The sequence below is a fragment of the Heptranchias perlo genome, chromosome 40 (assembly GCF_035084215.1).
Source record: "Heptranchias perlo isolate sHepPer1 chromosome 40, sHepPer1.hap1, whole genome shotgun sequence".
Classification (NCBI taxonomy): Eukaryota; Metazoa; Chordata; class Chondrichthyes; order Hexanchiformes; family Hexanchidae; genus Heptranchias; species Heptranchias perlo.
Genome location: NC_090364.1, coordinates 13499087 through 13516650, shown reverse-complemented (window position 1 = coordinate 13516650; position 17564 = coordinate 13499087). Strand labels below are relative to the sequence as shown.

The 17564-nt window shown below is 47.5% G+C and overlaps 1 protein-coding gene across 3 annotated transcripts in view; it reads right to left on the bottom strand.

Moving 5' to 3' along the window:
* Positions 1-224: 224 nt before the first annotated feature.
* Positions 225-17564, bottom strand: part of LOC137305709 (phosphomannomutase 1-like) — a 37422-nt gene continuing 20082 nt past the window's right edge. For 2 of the 3 annotated variants that reach the window (XM_067974631.1, XM_067974632.1), the window contains 3 exons: positions 9799-9874; positions 5558-5673; positions 225-3656 (listed from right to left, as the gene is read on the bottom strand). In XM_067974631.1, coding sequence (XP_067830732.1) covers positions 3549-3656; positions 5558-5673; positions 9799-9874 — 300 coding nt within the window. In that variant the 3' untranslated portion in view covers positions 225-3548. Of the gene's footprint in view, positions 3657-5557; positions 5674-9794; positions 9875-17564 lie in introns of those variants that run through there. The other variant, XM_067974633.1, reaches the window with a different exon arrangement.

The window sequence follows — 17564 nt, the reverse complement described above, 5'->3', positions numbered from 1 at the left end:
GGAAGAGACGTTAAACCGAGGCCCCGTCTGCCCTCTCAGGTGGACGTAAACGATCCCATGGCTAGTCTGCTAATACACAGTCTGAGCTCACACAAGAATGGACATGTGGGTGAGGTGCCAGATGGCTGCCAGTGCACAAGGGTGGTACTTGGCACCAAGCATGGGCACCGACAGGAGAGAAGGGGGGAAAACAAGCCATTTGCAGACGACGCACACAATACCTGCTATTTTTATTGATTTTTAATTCGTTAAGTGATACTTTGATTCATTTCTCCAATGTAACGTAAAGACGACTAACAGGCATTACTTTTCATTGAGGTCCCTGTGTGTTCAGACTGGCAATAATAAAAATAATAATATATTACATATAACTCTACACATTATACACAGTCACATCTGTGCTGCAATGTTAATTCCTGATATTCATGATGAAGATCTTTAGTGTTGGGAGGGATAGGAGACGATGTCATTAAGGACAAGTGACTGTTTCCTTGACAATAACTGTCTGTCACAAAGCAGCAATGCGTCCCCTTTACCTACGCACGCACACGCTCCCACACGCACGCACGCACACGCTCCCACGCACACGCTCCCACACGCACGCACACGCTCCCACGCACACGCACTCACACGCACGCACACGCTCCCACGCACACGCTCCCACACGCACGCACTCACACGCACGCACACGCACGCACGCACACGCTCCCACACGCACGCACTCACACGCACGCACACGCTCCCACACGCACGCACTCACACGCTCCCACGCACACGCTCCCACACGCACACGCTCCCACACGCACGCGCACACGCTCCCACACGCACGCACTCACACGCACGCACACGCTCCCACACGCACACACACGCTCCCACACGCACGCACTCACACGCACGCACACGCTCCCACACGCACGCACTCACACGCTCCCACGCACACGCTCCCACACGCACACGCTCCCACACGCACGCGCACACGCTCCCACACGCACGCACTCACACGCACGCACACGCTCCCACACGCACACACACGCTCCCACACGCACACACACGCTCCCACACGCACGCACTCACACGCACGCGCTCCCACACGCACACACACGCTCCCACACGCACGCACTCACACGCTCCCACACGCACGCACTCACACGCACACACACGCTCCCACACGCACGCACGCACACGCTCCCACACGCACGCACACGCTCCCACACGCATTTAAAAATCTAAGACCGACCACGTCACAAACAGCTCATTGTCATGTTATTCATTCCTGTCCCGGCGGTTACCATGGTGACTTGTGCATTCTGGAACATTCTCCCTTCCTCCCCCATGGATAGCTTTGGCAGTGGAAGACTGTGGTGATTTATATTCTCGAATTCATTAAAATTAAAATTTGATTCAGTCCCCAGGAGACTAACTGCCTTTTCGAGCCAGCCGGTACGGGTATGCCCTGTACTGTATTAAACAGGCAGTACAGACATCGTAAAAGATTAATTTTGCTCTCTATGCACAACAGAAACACTATCCTTTCATTTGCGTCATGAATAATTCGATACTGTTGCACTGAGGTGACCGCATTATGACGTGGTTGGATCTCCCCAGTGACCATGTGGGGTTGGACCTTTCTTGGCTGTGTTTAGCCCTGAGAATAGTGACGATTGCTTTTTAAATGTTTAATTCAAAGCTTTCCCACCGGCTCAGTCGGTAAATGGACAGAACCGCAGACCAGGGAGGTGCCAGGATTCAATCTGAGCTGGGGCACCCGTTGAAATACTATGATTGGCCTCAGTGCTTCCAGAATCGGAGATGGAATAAATAGCCAGGGTTCCTGCTCCTAACCGCGTGTGTGTGTGGACATATACAGGACAAGGACGGCATTCAATCACTACTTTGGGGTTTTTTATAACCCAAACTTGGCATCGGCTAATCACCACCTCTCGATTTACCTCATCTTCTTTCATAGGAACAGGAGGAGGCCATTCAGCCCCTTGAGCCTGTCCCGCCATTCAATGAGATCACGGCTGATCTGTATCCTAACTCCATCCACCTTAATACCTTCGGCTAGCAAAAATCTATCGATCTCAGATTTAAAATGATTAATTGGGCGAGTATCTGCTGCTTTTTGTGGGAGAGAGTTCCACACTTCTCCCACCCTTTGTGTGAAGAAGTGTTTCTAACTTCTCTCCTGAATGGCCTGGCTCTGATTTTAAGGTTCTGTCCCCTTTGTCCTAGACTCCCCCACCAGCGGAAAAAGTTTCTCTCCATCTACCCCATCAATTCCTTTCAAAATCCTAAAAACCTCAATCAAATCCCCCCTTAACCTTCTATATTCCAGGGAATACAGGCCTAGTTTATTGAATCTCTCCTCATAATCTAACCCTTGGAGCCCTGGTAACATTCTGGTGAATCTGCACTGCACTCCTTCCCAGGCCAATATATCCTTCCTAAGGTGCGGTGCCCAGAACTGTACCCAGTACTCCAGATGTGGTCTAACCAGGGCTTTGTATAGCTGTAGCAAAACTTCCTCCCCTTTATACTCTAGCCCTCTAATTATAAAGGCTAACATTCCATTAGCTTTTTTGATTATTTTTTGTACCTGTATTTTAGTGATCTGTTGTCCATGGATCCCTAAATCTCTTTGGACCTCTCCCGTTCCTACTTTTTCACCATTTAAAAAATACTCGGATCGATCCTTTTTTGGTCCAAAATGGATGACCTCACACTCACCTGCGTTGAAATCCATCTGCCATAGTTTTGCGCACTCACTTAATCTATCTAAGTCTCTTTGTAATTTTATGCTCTCGTCTACACCACTTACTAAGCCTCCAATCTTTGTGTCGTCGGCAAACCTGGATATCTGGCTCTCTATTGTGTTATCTAAGTCATTAATAAATATAGTGAATAGTTGAGGCCCCAGCACAGATCCTTGTGAGACATCACTCATCACTTCCTTCCAATTCGAGGTCATACCCATTATCCCTACTCTCTGTCTTCTACACCTAACCAGGTCAATCATTTCTTACTCTGTGATGCTCATGGGCCCTTCACCAAGTTTCTTAATAATCTATAGATTAAGCAAAACCTTGTTTAGGATATGCTCTTCCTACCCTTTACTTCCTGTTGTCACAATTTTTGGGTCGTGCTTTTCTGTCACTACGTATCATTGTGAATGGCTATGTCAACAGTTCCCATTTGATTGTGCTATGTCAACCGTCACGATGTAGTGCCAGCTCTGGCCACTGGGTGGCTCTGTGGAGCGAATTTCTGAAGTCTCTTTCCCAACTCTGTTGCCGTCTTGTACACAAAAAAAAACTTAGATCTGACCGTGAGCAACTTACTAGTGATAAAATAATTCTGGTAATACCGTCATCACATACTGAGAAGGAATTGTATCAGTGCGGTCATGTAGTGACATCCCACAGGCCAGTGGAGTGGACATGACTCAGCTATTTATCCACCAGTACGCACTGTGGCCTGCTCTCCATGAAGTCCAGCAGCAGAAATCCTTGGATGGAGATCTTGGGGCAGATGGATGTGTCAGTGCCTCATTCATGCAGGAAGAGCTCTTTGCATTGTCTGACCGTGTCCTCCGGGGACACAACGGTGTAGCCAATCGTCCTGGGATCGTGAAAGATCTCGTGATCGTTCCCGCCCTGCGTGAAAAGCACAAAGTCCAGTCAGTGCTATTTACTCTCCCTCCTTCTCAGTCTTCTCCCTTGGAGTTGCTGGGTCATGCAAGGGTACAATTCCACAGGGACATCTCACCCAACCACGGAGGGCATCATGGCCTAATCCTGTCCTTACTCGATATCTACGTACATGCTCACACTGGTCACTGGATAGTAATCGGGGGGCAGAAAACCCAGGCTCATTTTGCTTCTCTCAAGCACAGGCTTCCTTCAACCACCCACAGCCCTGCCAGCCGAGTTTAGCAAACAGCACAGACCAGGGATCAAACTTGGCACCTCGCTGGTGGGTGAGGTCCAATTCCGCACTGACCACCACATATTACTGACCGAGCCAGCGAAGGAGCCCACCAGATTTTTTTTGGTGACACTTTTCCCTCATGGGCTCCTTTTTGACAGACTCTTACCTTTTGGTACGAGGAGCCTGCCTGTCAATCAATCAATCACCTGCCTGTCAATCAATCGATCACCCATCTGTCAATCAATCGATCACCCATCTGTCAATCACCTGCCTGTCAGTCAATCAAAGACCCGCCTGTCAGTCAATCACATGCCTGCCAATCAATCAATCAATCATCCACCTGCCTGTCAATCAATCACATACTTGTCAATCACCGAGCTGCCTGTCAACCAATCACTTGCCTGTCAATCACCTGTATGTCAATCAATCAATCACCTGCTTGTCAGTCAATCACCTGTCTGCCTGTCAATCAATCACCTGCCTGTCAATGAGCATGTCTGGTGTCTCCATAACTCAGCAGGAAATTCCCAATATGGAGTCAGAAAAAGGGGGGAGCGCGCATGATGGACTGAATGGCCTGAACCATTCCTGCGATTCGTTGGTGGGGGGTGGGGTTAGAGAACTATTTGCAGTCATAGAGGGGAGTCAGTACTGGGGAATTGAGCACTTTTCACAATGCCACCACTCTTGAATTGGGAAGCCACAGTTACGGTGCAGAAGAGGGTCCCCTTCACTCTGCCCCAAAAATGTCCCTTAACTGCCGCCTCAGATGAGTGACGATACTGTGCCCGAGTGGTATTTACATAGAATGTACAGCACAGCAACAGGCCATTCGGCCCAACTGGTCTATGCCACACGAGCCTCCTCCCGCCCCTCTTCATCTAACCCTATCAACAAATCCTTCTATTCCTTTCTCCCTCATGTGTTTATCTAACTTCCCCTTAAATGCATCTATACTATTCGCCTCAACTACTCCTCGTGGTAGTGAGTTCCACATTCTCACCACTCTCTGGGTAAAGTTTCTCCTGAATTCCCTATTGGATTTATTAGTGACTATCTTATATTAATGGCCCCTAGTTCTGGTCTCCCCCAGGACAGTCACTCTCTGAGTCAAACTGCCAAATTATTGCAGAATTGTGGACAAATTTTGTTCCGTAGACCATTGGGTTGAGACTACAGTCAGAGAGAAGAGATTCATCCCCTCAGTGTCGGGCTGGTTTTGAAGCCAGGCCCCAGCAGTCACTGTTTGACTGATTAATCCCACGTTGAGCTCCTCTTGCGTTGCTGTTGCGCTTGGCACAGTATGGTAGGCCGCACAGTGCCATTCATGTCATCGCACTGCCACAACTGGCGGGCATTGCGGACAGGGCTTCACCCACAACACCCTGAACCCTGGTCAACACTCTGAACCCTCCCCAACCCTGAACCCTCGTCAACCCTGAACCCTGATCAACACCCTGAACCCTCACACCCTGAACCCTCGTCAACCCTGAACTCTGGTCAACACCCTGAACCCTCACACCCTGAACCCTCGTCAACCCTGAACTCTGGTCAACACCCTGAACCCTCACACCCTGAACCCTCGTCAACCCTGAACCCTCCCCAACCCTGAACCCTCGTCACTTACCGGCTCGGTCTCGTTCCCAAAGAAGTGAATGGTTTTAATTCCATCCTTTTCCAAGATGTCCAGGCAATACCGCTTGTCCCAGCCCTCAGGAAAGATATCAAAACTTATCATCCCTCCTGTGGAAAGCAGGGAAGAAAGGGACACTGTCAATAATTATGACTCTTGGAATGACAGAGGCACTGAGCATGTTTTTTCTTTATTCGTTCATGGGATGTGGGCGTCGCTGGCAAGGCCAGCATTTATTGCCCATTCCTAATAAAATAAAACGCTGAGGTGCAGTTCCCTGGACTGAAGGTGCTGATTCATACATTCTCCTACAATCTACGGGATTTTTAAAGCCAAGCTTGAGATCAGCTACCTCCTGATTTACCTCATCTTCTTTCCTGCTCTTTGGTGGCTCAAGGCTGAGAGCACAAGAACATAAGGAATAGGAGCAGGAGTAGGCCATTCAGCCCCTCGAGCCTGCTCCGCCATTCAATAAGATCATGGCTGATCTTCGACCTCAACTCCACTTTCCCGTCCGATCCCCATATCCCTCAATTCCCCTCGAGTCCAAAAATCTATCGATCTCAGCCTTGAATATATTCAACGACTCAGCATCCACAGCCCTCTGGGGTAGAGAATTCCAAAGATTCACAACCCTCTGAGTGAAGAAATTTCTCCTCGTCTCAGTCTTAAATATCCGACCCTTTATCCTGAGACTATGCTCCCCTAGTTCTAGACTCTTCAGCCAGGGGAGACAATCTCTCAACACCTACCCTATCACGCCCCTCAGAATCTTATATGTTTCAATGAGATCACCTCTCATTCTTCTAAACTCCAGAGAGTATAGGCCCATTCTACTCAATCTCTCTTCATAGGACAACCTTCTCATCCCAGGAATCAATCTAGTGAACCTTCGTTGCATCGCCTCTAAGGCAAGTATATCCTTAGATAAGGAGACTAAAACTGTACACAATACTTCAGGTGTGGTCTCACTAAAGCCCTGTACAATTGTAGTAAGACTTCCTTAATCTTATACTCCAACATGCCAACTCTGGTTGGACATATTCCTGGAGGTTTCATCACATGACCTCCCACTTCCAACCCCCCTGCCCACTCAAACAGCTTTTTCTCCCCCCATTTCCAATTTTTTAATAACTAATAAATTGAAGTGTTCAAAGAAAATGAAAAAAAAAACACTTTGCTTAATGTCCCTATGATTTTTCTCCCGGGTGTTGCTCGCAGCAGTGTCCAGGAAATGAATCTTTAATTCCTGGAGGCTCCAAGACAATCCTGGAGCGTTGGCAACCCGGCCCTCATTCACTCTAACTTCTGGCAGGACAATCTGGCGCACAATAGCCGCCAACGGCAGGGCACTGGAGGGGGCGACCCCAACCTTTAAACCCCATGGTGACTGACTGAGCGCCTACGCTGTCGTCCTATTAACCCTGTGAAGACCACACAAGTCACAACCGTCCACCTTCTTCTCTGTGTCCCCAATGCCAAGGGGTTGATGTTCACTGGTTCATCGTCAGGCCCGCCTTTCCTGCAGATCCAACGCAGCACAGGAGGAGGAAAACGGATGAAGACGGTAATGACGGACCAAGCCGCCCAGAAGGCACAGCTGCCTGGTACTGCCGCCTCTCAGAACCGCAGAACATGTCAGGACTCCGACTACCCCCACACCCCCCTCCCCTCGTAGCACAACACCAGAGGAACCAGGGAGGCAACATTGAGCTGCCGAGGAGCAAGGTGACACGGGACCAGGGCCATCTCAGCCCCAAGGACTTTCTGTAGAGCAAAGAGCAGTCAAGCACTTCCCGTGATCCTGGCCCCCGTCAAGGGGGTACCTAGAAGATGCTGGAGAATAGGTAAAAATAAACAAAAATGCAAGTGGTGGCACGGTGTTCAAACAGAGTAGGGTGATTGAGCAGACTTTGAGATTCACTGTGATAAAATGGAACGTGCACCGACCTGCTGCTTTGCTCCTGGTGGAGGTTAGAGTCAGATAGGGAAGGGGGCCCTTACGCGGTGCTGGCGTCTTCACTCAGGTGACGATGATTGGCACGGTCACATGGGGCAGGGAGGGCCGATGTGTCGTCATGTGATAGGATGGGTCGAGGGAATGGGGGAGAAGGAGGTCAGGTGTCAGAAGTAGACTATGTTCTACAGAAGAGTAGACTTCGGTGATGAGATCTTAGTAAGACCACAGTGGGAGGACTGTGCGCCGTTTTGGGCTCCACACTATAGGAAGGAAATGGAGAGGAGGCAGTGGAGATTCACTGGTCTGAGGAGATACAAATGCAAAGAATAACTGGAAAAACTGGGGCAATTTTCTTCAGAACAGAGGAGATCAATGGCGATTTGATAGAGGCGTCTAAAATCATGAAGGGATGGGACAGAGTAGATAGAAAGAGATGGTTTCCAGTGATTGAGGGGTCATAGATTTGTGGTTAAATGTACCGCAGAGAGCAGGAGAAATGTTTTTACACAGAGGGTTGTGGAAAGTACAACCAGAGTTAGTGACTGAAGCAGAGACCATGTGAAGGTTTAAGAATACGTTAGATAGGTGGGTGAAAGAAAGGGGAATAAAAGGATATGGGAGCAGAGCAGGTAAATGGAATTAGGACTACTGTTTGTGTGGAGGATAAACACCAACACAGATCAGTTGGGCCGAATGGCCTGTTTCTGCCTTGTAAGTGCTATATAATTCGATGTAACTCAGTCTTTCTTGGGAATTAGGGGTTACGGGGAGCGGGCAGGAAATTGGACATGAATTTAGATTTGAGGTTAGGATCAGATCAGCCATGATCTTATTGAATGGCGGAGCAGGCTCGAGGGGCCGATTGGCCTACTCCTGCTCCTATTTCTTATGTCCTTATCTCACCTCCCTCAGTCCTTCCTTCTTCCTATAATTTACAAGCTCCTAAAATCTCTTTAATCATTTCTTGTTCATTTAGCTCACCTTCTCTCTTCTTTTCAAACATCCAGGTGCCTTGCTTTATGAGTCTTGCCCTTTCACCCTTAGCTCCCTGTGATTTGTATTCACACAGATAGTACAGAGTGGGAGAGGTAAATCTCTACACAGAGCTGTGCTCTAAAGTCCAACCTGTATCAGACTGAGAATGAGCCACTAGCCCCCGTTATCTGGTTGGAGGGAGGCCCGAGGGTCTGGTTATCGTCAGCCTGTGGTGTGATATGGGTGAAAGTGTGAGCTGTTTTTGCCAAAGGATGACAGCGATTGGCTGGTGCTGGGAATGTTTACGTTGCTGCCAGACCAAAGTTCATTAATTTCCAAATGAGCCAACAGCTGGAAATAAAACGTAATGGAAAAACAAAACTATCAGGAAACACACACAGATATACACAGATACACATACACACACAGATATACACACAGATACACACAGATATACACACAGATATACACAGATACACACACAGATACACAGATATACACACAGATATACACAGATACACATAGATATACACACAGATACACACAGATATACACACAGATACACACAGATATACACACAGATACACATACACACACAGATACACACAGATATACACAGATACACATACACACACAGATATACACAGATACACATACACACACAGATATACACACAGATACACACACACACACACAGATATACACACAGATATACACAGATACACATACACACACAGATATACACACAGATACACAAACACACACAGATACACACACACACACAGATACACACACACACACACACAGACAGATAGACACAGATATACACAGAAACACACACACAGGTATACACACAGACAGATATACACACAGACAGATAGACACAGATATACACACACACAGACAGACAGATATACACACACACAGACAGATATACACACACACAGACACAGATATACACACAGACAGATATACACACACACACACACACACAAACACAGATACAGACACACACATCTAGATACACACATAGACACATATACACACACATACAGATATACACACACTCACAAGCAGATACACACACAGATACATACACACACACACACAAACACACAGATCTAGACACACACACAGATATAGACACACACACACACAGATATAGACATACTCAGATACAAACGCACAAAGACAGCTATAAATACACACGCACAGACACATTTACAGGCACAGACGCACAGGCTCAGATACAGACAGACAAACACAGATACACACACACACACACAGATTGCTTACTTGCCTCTTGTACAGTTCAGCCCTTTGCCAGCGAACTCCTTCTGCAAAGCTGCAACAAACTTCTCTCTGATCTTTTCTTTCTGTTGCAAGGAGGAAAAGGTGAAAATTAACAAAATCTCTAGCCCATGTGAGTCTGTCACCACCCATTGAATCAGAGAAACTACAGCACAGAAGGAGGCCAATCAGCCCATCTAATCAGTGCTGGTGCTAGCTCATCAGGTGAAGCGGTCTACTCTAATCCCATTTTCCTACCCTTCCCCTGTATCATTTTATGTTCTCCCTTTCAACTACTTAGCTAATTCCCTTTTAAATGATTTAGTCTCCGCCTCAGAAGCCACTTTAATGAAAAACATTCCATGTTCTAATAACTGTGTGTGTGGAAAAATATTCTTCCAACCTCCTCCTTGGTTCTGCCAGTGATGATCCTGAGTTAAGCCCCTTGTGACCCTTTCGCTAATCAATCGAAACAATTACATAGAATTTACAGCACAGAAACAGGCCATTCAGCCCAACAAGTCTATGCCGGTGTTTATGCTCCACATGAGCCTCCCCCCTCCCTACTCTATCTAACCCTATCAGCATATCCTTCTATTTCTTTCTCCCTCATGTGTTTATCCATGTTATTCGCCTCAACTGCTCCTTGTGGTAATGAGTTCCACATTCTCACCACTCTCTGGATAAAGAAGTTTCTCCTGAATTCCTTATTGGATTTATTAGTGACTATCTTATATTTATGGCCCCTAGTTCTGGTCTCCCCTGAATTGTTGGATAATCCTTTGCCCTTCAAAGCTTTTCATAAATTTGGAAACCTCCATTAGATTCCCTTAACCTTCTCTATTCCAGTGAAAAAAAACTTCAATTTTTCTAGCCTCTCTTCATAAATAGAAATCTCTCATTTCTGCTATCGTTGTGATGAATTGTCACTATACCCTTTCATTCCTCTAATATCCACCAATAAAGGGAGCCTAGAACTGCACACAATACTCCCAACTGTGACCAAACAATGTAAAAATTCAACATCACTTCCTTGCTTTTATATTCTATGACTCTATCTATAAATCTCATTTAACAAAATTTTAAAATTCTCATCCTTGTATTCAAACCCCTCCATGGCCTTGCCCCTCCCTATCTCCGTAACCTCCTCCAGCCCTACAACCCTCCGAGATCTCTGCGCTCCACCAATGGTCTCTTGAGCATCCCTGATTTCCTTCTCTCCACCATTGGCGGCCGTGCCTTCAGCTGCCTAGGCCCTAAGCTCTGGAACTCCCTCCCTAAATCTCTCCGTCTCTCTCTTTCCTCTTTTAAGTCACCCCTTAAAACCTACCTTTTTGGCCAAGCTTTGGGTCACCTGTCCGAATAAAACTTTATGTGACTCGGTGTCAAAGTTTGTCTGATAGGACTCCTGTGAAGCACATTTTTACTACGTTAAAGGCGCTATATAAATGCAAGTTGTTATCTTCTTATGGCCTTTCCCAGCTGCACTAGCTGTACTCCCTTGACGATTGAGGGGTGATCTGATCCAGGTGTTTAAAATGCTAAAAGGATTCGATAGGATTCTCTAACCAGATAGATTCTGTTTTAGAATCCTCAACCACATCATCCCATTCCACAGCTGTAACAGCATCTTTAATCAATACTGCCACCTCCTTTTTTTCCTTTAATTTGTTCATGGGATGTGGGCGTCGCTGGCGAGGCCAGCATTTATTGCCCATCCCTAATTGCCCTTGAGAAGGTGGTGGTGAGCCGCCTTCTTGAACCGCTGCAGTCCGTGTGGTGAAGGTTCTCCCACAGTGCTGTTAGGGAGGGAGTTCCAGGATTTTGACCCAGCGACGATGAAGGAACGGCGATATATTTCCAAGTCGGGATGGTGTGTGATTTGGAGGGGAACGTGCAGGTGGTGTTGTTCCCATGTGCCTGCTGCCCTTGTCCTTCTAAGTGGTAGAGGTCGCGGGTTTGGGAGGTGCTGTCGAAGAAGCATTGGCGAGTTGCTGCAGTGCATCCTGTGGATGGTACACACTGCAGCCACAGTGCGCCGGTGGTGAAGGGAGTGAATGTTTAGGGTGGTGGATGGGGTGCCAATCAAGCAGGCTGCTTTGTCCTGGATGGTGTCGAGCTTCTTGAGTGTTGTTGGAGCTGCACTCATCCAGGCAAGTGGAGAGTATTCCATCGCACTCCTGATTTGTGCCTTGTAGATGGTGGAAAGGCTTTGGGGAGTCAGGAGGTGAGTCACTCGCCACAGAATACCCAGCCTCTGATCTGCTCTTGTAGCCACAGTATTTATGTGGCTGGTCCATTTGAGTTTCAGGTTAATGGTGACCCCCAGGATGTTGATGGTGGGGGATTCGGCGATGGTAATGCCACTGAATGTCAGGGGGAGGTGGTTAGACTCTCTCTTGTTGAAGATGGTCATTGCCTGGCACTTATCTGGCGCGAATGTTACTTGCCACTTATGAGCCCAAGCCTGGATGTTGTCCAGGTCTTGCTGCATGCGGGCTCGGACTGCTTCATTATCTGAGGGGTTGCGAATGGAGCTGAACACTGTGCAATCATCAGCGAACATCCCCATTTCTGATCTTATGATGGAGGGAAGGCCATTGTAGCAAGAAATATTAAGTGCCCATTCCCCCCCTTGTTTGAGCCAGGTCGCCGTTATTGCCAGGTCTCCGTTAATGCCACTATATCATAGCCCCACGTGGCAGCTCACCAACCTTATTTGCCACCCTCTGTGCATTTATGCACAAGCACTACAAACCCACCTTAGTCTGCTTTGCATTTCTCCCCTGTCTGATCCCTCCTCTTTCTTCTAATGCTGTTTGTCTCTCCCAGTCCTCTGTGCACCTTGTTTCTCCTCTCTGGTGCCTCTCCCCCAGCCAAATTAGTTTACAGCACCAGTGAACCTCCCCGTGAGGACATTGGTCCCAGCCCTGTTCAGGAACAACCTGTCCACCTATAACAGATCCCTCCTGCCCCAGAATTGGTCCCAATGCCCCCAGGAATCAGAAGCCCTCCCTCCTGCACTATTTCTCCAGCCATGCGTTAACCCACTTTTTCTTGCAGTTCCATTACTCACTAGCGTGTGGCACTGGGAGTAATCCAGAGATTACCATCGTTGAGGTCCTGCAATTTAGTCTCCTCCCTAGCTCCTGAAATTCTGTCTGTAGGACCTCAACCCTTTTCTTTCCTATGTCATTAGTTCCAACGTGGGCCATGACTTCTGGCTGTTCCCCACCTCCACCCCACCCTCCCCCGCAGAATGTTCTGCCCCCATTCCGTGACTAATCTACCCTCCAGTTATCTAAGAGACAAAAAGCTCTGAGGAAATTAAGTATGTTTTACAAAAACAATTGGCCAAAGCTGTCCTTGAGATAACACTATCTCAACAGTGATATCATATTCAAATAGCAAGACTGCACTCGAGAGGGAGGTCACAGCAATAGGGAATTTACAATGTATCCAGAGTTCCTCAGTTCAAGGTACATCCCAGAATTTGCAGTGTCTCTGAAACAATGGGAGGATCCCGACAGCTCAGTGGCTAAATTTAGACTACAGCCTTCAGTTCTGGGCCGTGCACCTCAGGAAGGATATATTGGCCTTGGAGGGGGTGCAGCGGAGATTCACCAAATTGATACCGGGGCTAAAAGGGTTAAAATCATAGAATCATAGAAAGGTTACAGCACGGAAGGAGGCCATTTGGCCCATCGAGTCCGCGCCAGCTCTATGTAAGAGCAATCCAGCTAGTCCCGCTCCCCTGCCCTATCCCCGTGGCCCTGCAAATTTTTTCCTTTGAAGTGTTTATCCAGTTCCCTTTTGAAGGCCACGATTGAATCTGCCTCCACCATCCCCTCGGGCAGTGCATTCCAGATCCTAACCACTCGCTGTGTGAAAAAGGTTTCCTCATGTCACCTTTGGTTCTTTTGCCAATTACCTTAAATCTATGTCCTCTGGTTCTTGACCCTTCCGCCAATGGGAACAGGTTCTCTCTATCCAAGGGGAACAACCCCAGCTCCTCCAGTCTATCCACGTAACTGGAATCATTCTAGTAAATCTCTTCTGCACCCTTTCTAAGGCCTTCACATCTTTCCTAAAGTGCGGTGCCCAGAACTTGGACACAATACTCCAGTTGTGGTCGAACCAGTGTTTTATAAAGGTTCATCATAACCTCCTTGCTTTTGTACTCTATGCCTCTATTTATAAAGCCCAGGATCCCATATGCTTTCTTAACCACTTTCTCAACCTGCCCTGCCACCTTCAACGATTTGTGTACATATACCCCCAGATCTCTCTGTTCCTGTACCCCTTTTAGAATTGTCCCCTCTGGTTTATATTACATCTCCTCGTTCTTCCTACCAAAAAGTATCACTTCGCATTTTTCTGCGTTAAATTTCATCTGCCACATGTCTGCCCATTCCACCAGCCTGTCTCTATCCTCTTGAAGTCTATCACTATCCTCCTCACTGTTCACTACACTTCCAAGTTTTGTGTCATCTGCAAATTTGGAAATTGTGCCCTGTACACCCAAGTCTAAGTCATTATTATATATCAAGAACACCACTGTACACCTCCCTCCAGTCCGAAAAACACCCGTTCACCACTACTCTATGTTTCCCGTTACTTCGCCATTTCTGTATCCATGCTGCTACTGCTCCCTTTATTCCATAGGCATCAATCTTGATGACAAGCCTATTATGCGGCACTTTATCAAATGCCTTTTGAAAGTCCACATACACCACATCAACCGCATTGCCCTCATCTACCCTCTCTGTTACTTCATCAAAAAACTCTATCAAGTTAGTTAAACATGATTTGCCTTTAACAAATCCATGCTGGCTTTCCCTAATCAATCCACCCCCATCCAAGTGACTGCTAATTCTGTCCCGGATTATTGTTTCTCAAAGTTTCCCCACCACTGAGGTTAAACTGACTGGCCTGTAGTTGCTGGGTTTATCCTTACACCCATTTTTGAACAAGGATGTAACATTTGCAATTCTCCAGTCCTCCGTCACCACCCCCGTATCTAAGGATGTTTGGAAGATTATGACCAGTATCTCCGCAATTTCCACCATTAATTCCCTCAGCAACCTAGGATGCATCCCATCCGGACCGGGTGACTTATCTACTTTAAGTACAGCCAGCCTTTCTAGTACCTCCTCTTTATCAATTATTAGCCCATCCAGTATCTGAACTACCTCTTCCTTTACTGAGACTCTGGCAGCATCTTCTTCCTTGGTAAAAACAAATGCAAAGTACTCATTTAGTACCTCGGCCATCCCCTCTGCTTCCATGAGTAGATCTCCTTCATGGTCCCGAATCGGCCCCACCCCTCCTCTTACTACCCGTTTACATGCCTGTAGAAGACCTTTGGATTCCCTTTTATGTTTGCCACCAGTCTATTCTCATACTCTCTCTTTGCCCCTCTTATTTCCTTTTTCACTTCCCCTCTGAAATTTCTATATTCAGCCTGGTTCTCACTTGCGTTAGCAACCTGACATCTGTCATATGTCCCTTTTTCCTGCTTCATCTTACTCTCTATCTCCTTTGTCACACAGGGAGCTCTGGCTCCTTTCTCCCGCGTGGGAATGTACCTAGACTGGACCTGAACCATCTCCTCCGTAAAGGCCGCCCATTCTTCAATTACAGTTTTGCCTGCCAATCTTTGATTCCAATTTACCCGGGCCAGATCTGTTCTCATCCCACTGAAATTGGCCCTCCTCCAATTGAGTATTTTCACTTTAGAGTGGTCCGTGTCCTTTTCCATAGCTAGTCTAAACCTTATGACACTATGATCATTGCTCCACTTGGCCCACCTCATTTTTTATTTTTTTTTATTCGTTCACGGGATGTGGGCGTCGCTGGCAAGGCCGGCATTTATTGCCCATCCCTAATTGCCCTCGAGAAGGTGGTGGTGAGCCGCCTTCTTGAACCGCTGCAGTCCGTGTGGTGACGGTTCTCCCACAGTGCTGTTAGGAAGGGAGTTCCAGGATTTTGACCCAGCGACAATGAAGGAACGGCGATATATTTCCAAGTCGGGATGGTGTGTGACTTGGAGGGGAATGTGCAGGTGGTGTTGTTCCCATGCGCCTGCTGCTCTTGTCCTTCTAGGTGGTAGAGGTCGCGGGTTTGGGAGGTGCTGTTGAAGAAGCCTTGGCGAGTTGCTGCAGTGCATCCTGTGGATTGTGCACACTGCAGCCACAGTGCGCCGGTGGTGAAGGGAGTGAATGTTTAGGGTGGTGGATGGGGTGCCAATCAAGCGGGCTGCTTTATCTTGGATGGTGTCGAGCTTCTTGAGTGTTGTTGGAGCTGCACTCATCCAGGCAAGTGGAGAGTATTCCATCACACTCCTGACTTGTGCCTTGTAGATGGTGGAAAGGCTTTGGGGAGTCAGGAGGTGAGTCACTCGCCGCAGAATACCCAGCCTCTGACCTGCTCTCGTAGCCACAGTATTTATATGGCTGGTCCAGTTAAGTTTCTGGTCAATGGTGACCCCCAGGATGTTGATGGTAGGGGATTCGGCGATGGTAATGCCACTGAATGTCAAGGGGAGGTGGTTAGACTCTCTCTTGTTGGAGATGGTCATTGCCTGGCACTTATCTGGCGCGAATGTTACTTGCCACTTATGAGCCCAAGCCTGGATGTTGTCCAGGTCTTGCTGCATGCAGGCTCGGACTGCTTCATTATTTGAGGGGTTGCGAATGGAACTGAACACTGTGCAGTCATCAGCGAACATTCCCATTTCTGACCTTATGATGGAGGGAAGGTCATTGATGAAGCAGCTGAAGATGGTTGGGCCTAGGACACTGCCCTGAGGCACTCCTAGAACCAAGTCCATCAATACCTCCTTCCTCGTTGGGCCGGAAACATACTGGTCAAGAAAGTTCTCCTGAACACATTTCAAAAATTCCTCCCCCTCTTTGCCCCTTTACACTATCACTATCCCAGTCTATATTAGGATAGTTGAAGTCCCCAGTTATCACTACTCTATGACTTTTGCACCTCTGTAATTTCCCTGCAAATTTGCTCCTCTATATCCTTCCCACTAGTTGGTGGCCTATAGAATACCCCCAGTGGCACCTCTATTGTTTCTTAACTCGAACCAAATAGATTCTGTCCTTGGCCCCTCCAGGACATCCTCTCTCTCCAGCACTGCAATATTCTCCTTAATCAATACTGCCACTCCCCCCTCCTTTCTTCCCTTCCCTATCTTTCCTGAACACTTTGTATCCAGGAATATTTAGTCCCCAATCCTGCCCTTTTTGAGCCAGGTCTCCGTTATCGCCACGACATCATATTCCCATGTGGCTATTTGCGCCTGCAGCTCACCAACCTTGTTTACCACACTTCATGCATTTATACACATGCACTGCAAACCAGTCTTAGACTTTCTTGTACTCTCTCTTAGTCTGGTCCCATCTAATACTGTACTATTTCTTGCTCTAGTGCTATCTTTCTCTCACAATCCTTTGTGCACCTTGTTTCTCCTTGTGCCCATTCCCCTGCCGAATTAGTTTAACCCCCCACCCCCACAGCACTAGCGAACCTCCCCACGAGGACATTGGTCCCAGCTCCCTTGAGGTGCAACCTGTCTGGCCTAAACAGGTCCCACGTCCCCCAGAACTGGTCCCAATGTGTTAAATTATGAGGACAGGTTGCATAGACCATGCTTGTGTTCCCTTGAGTATAGAAGATTAAGGGGTGATCTAATTGAGGTGTTTAAGATAATTAAAGGATTTGATAGAGTAGTTACAGAGAAACTATTTCCTTTGGTGGGGGGAG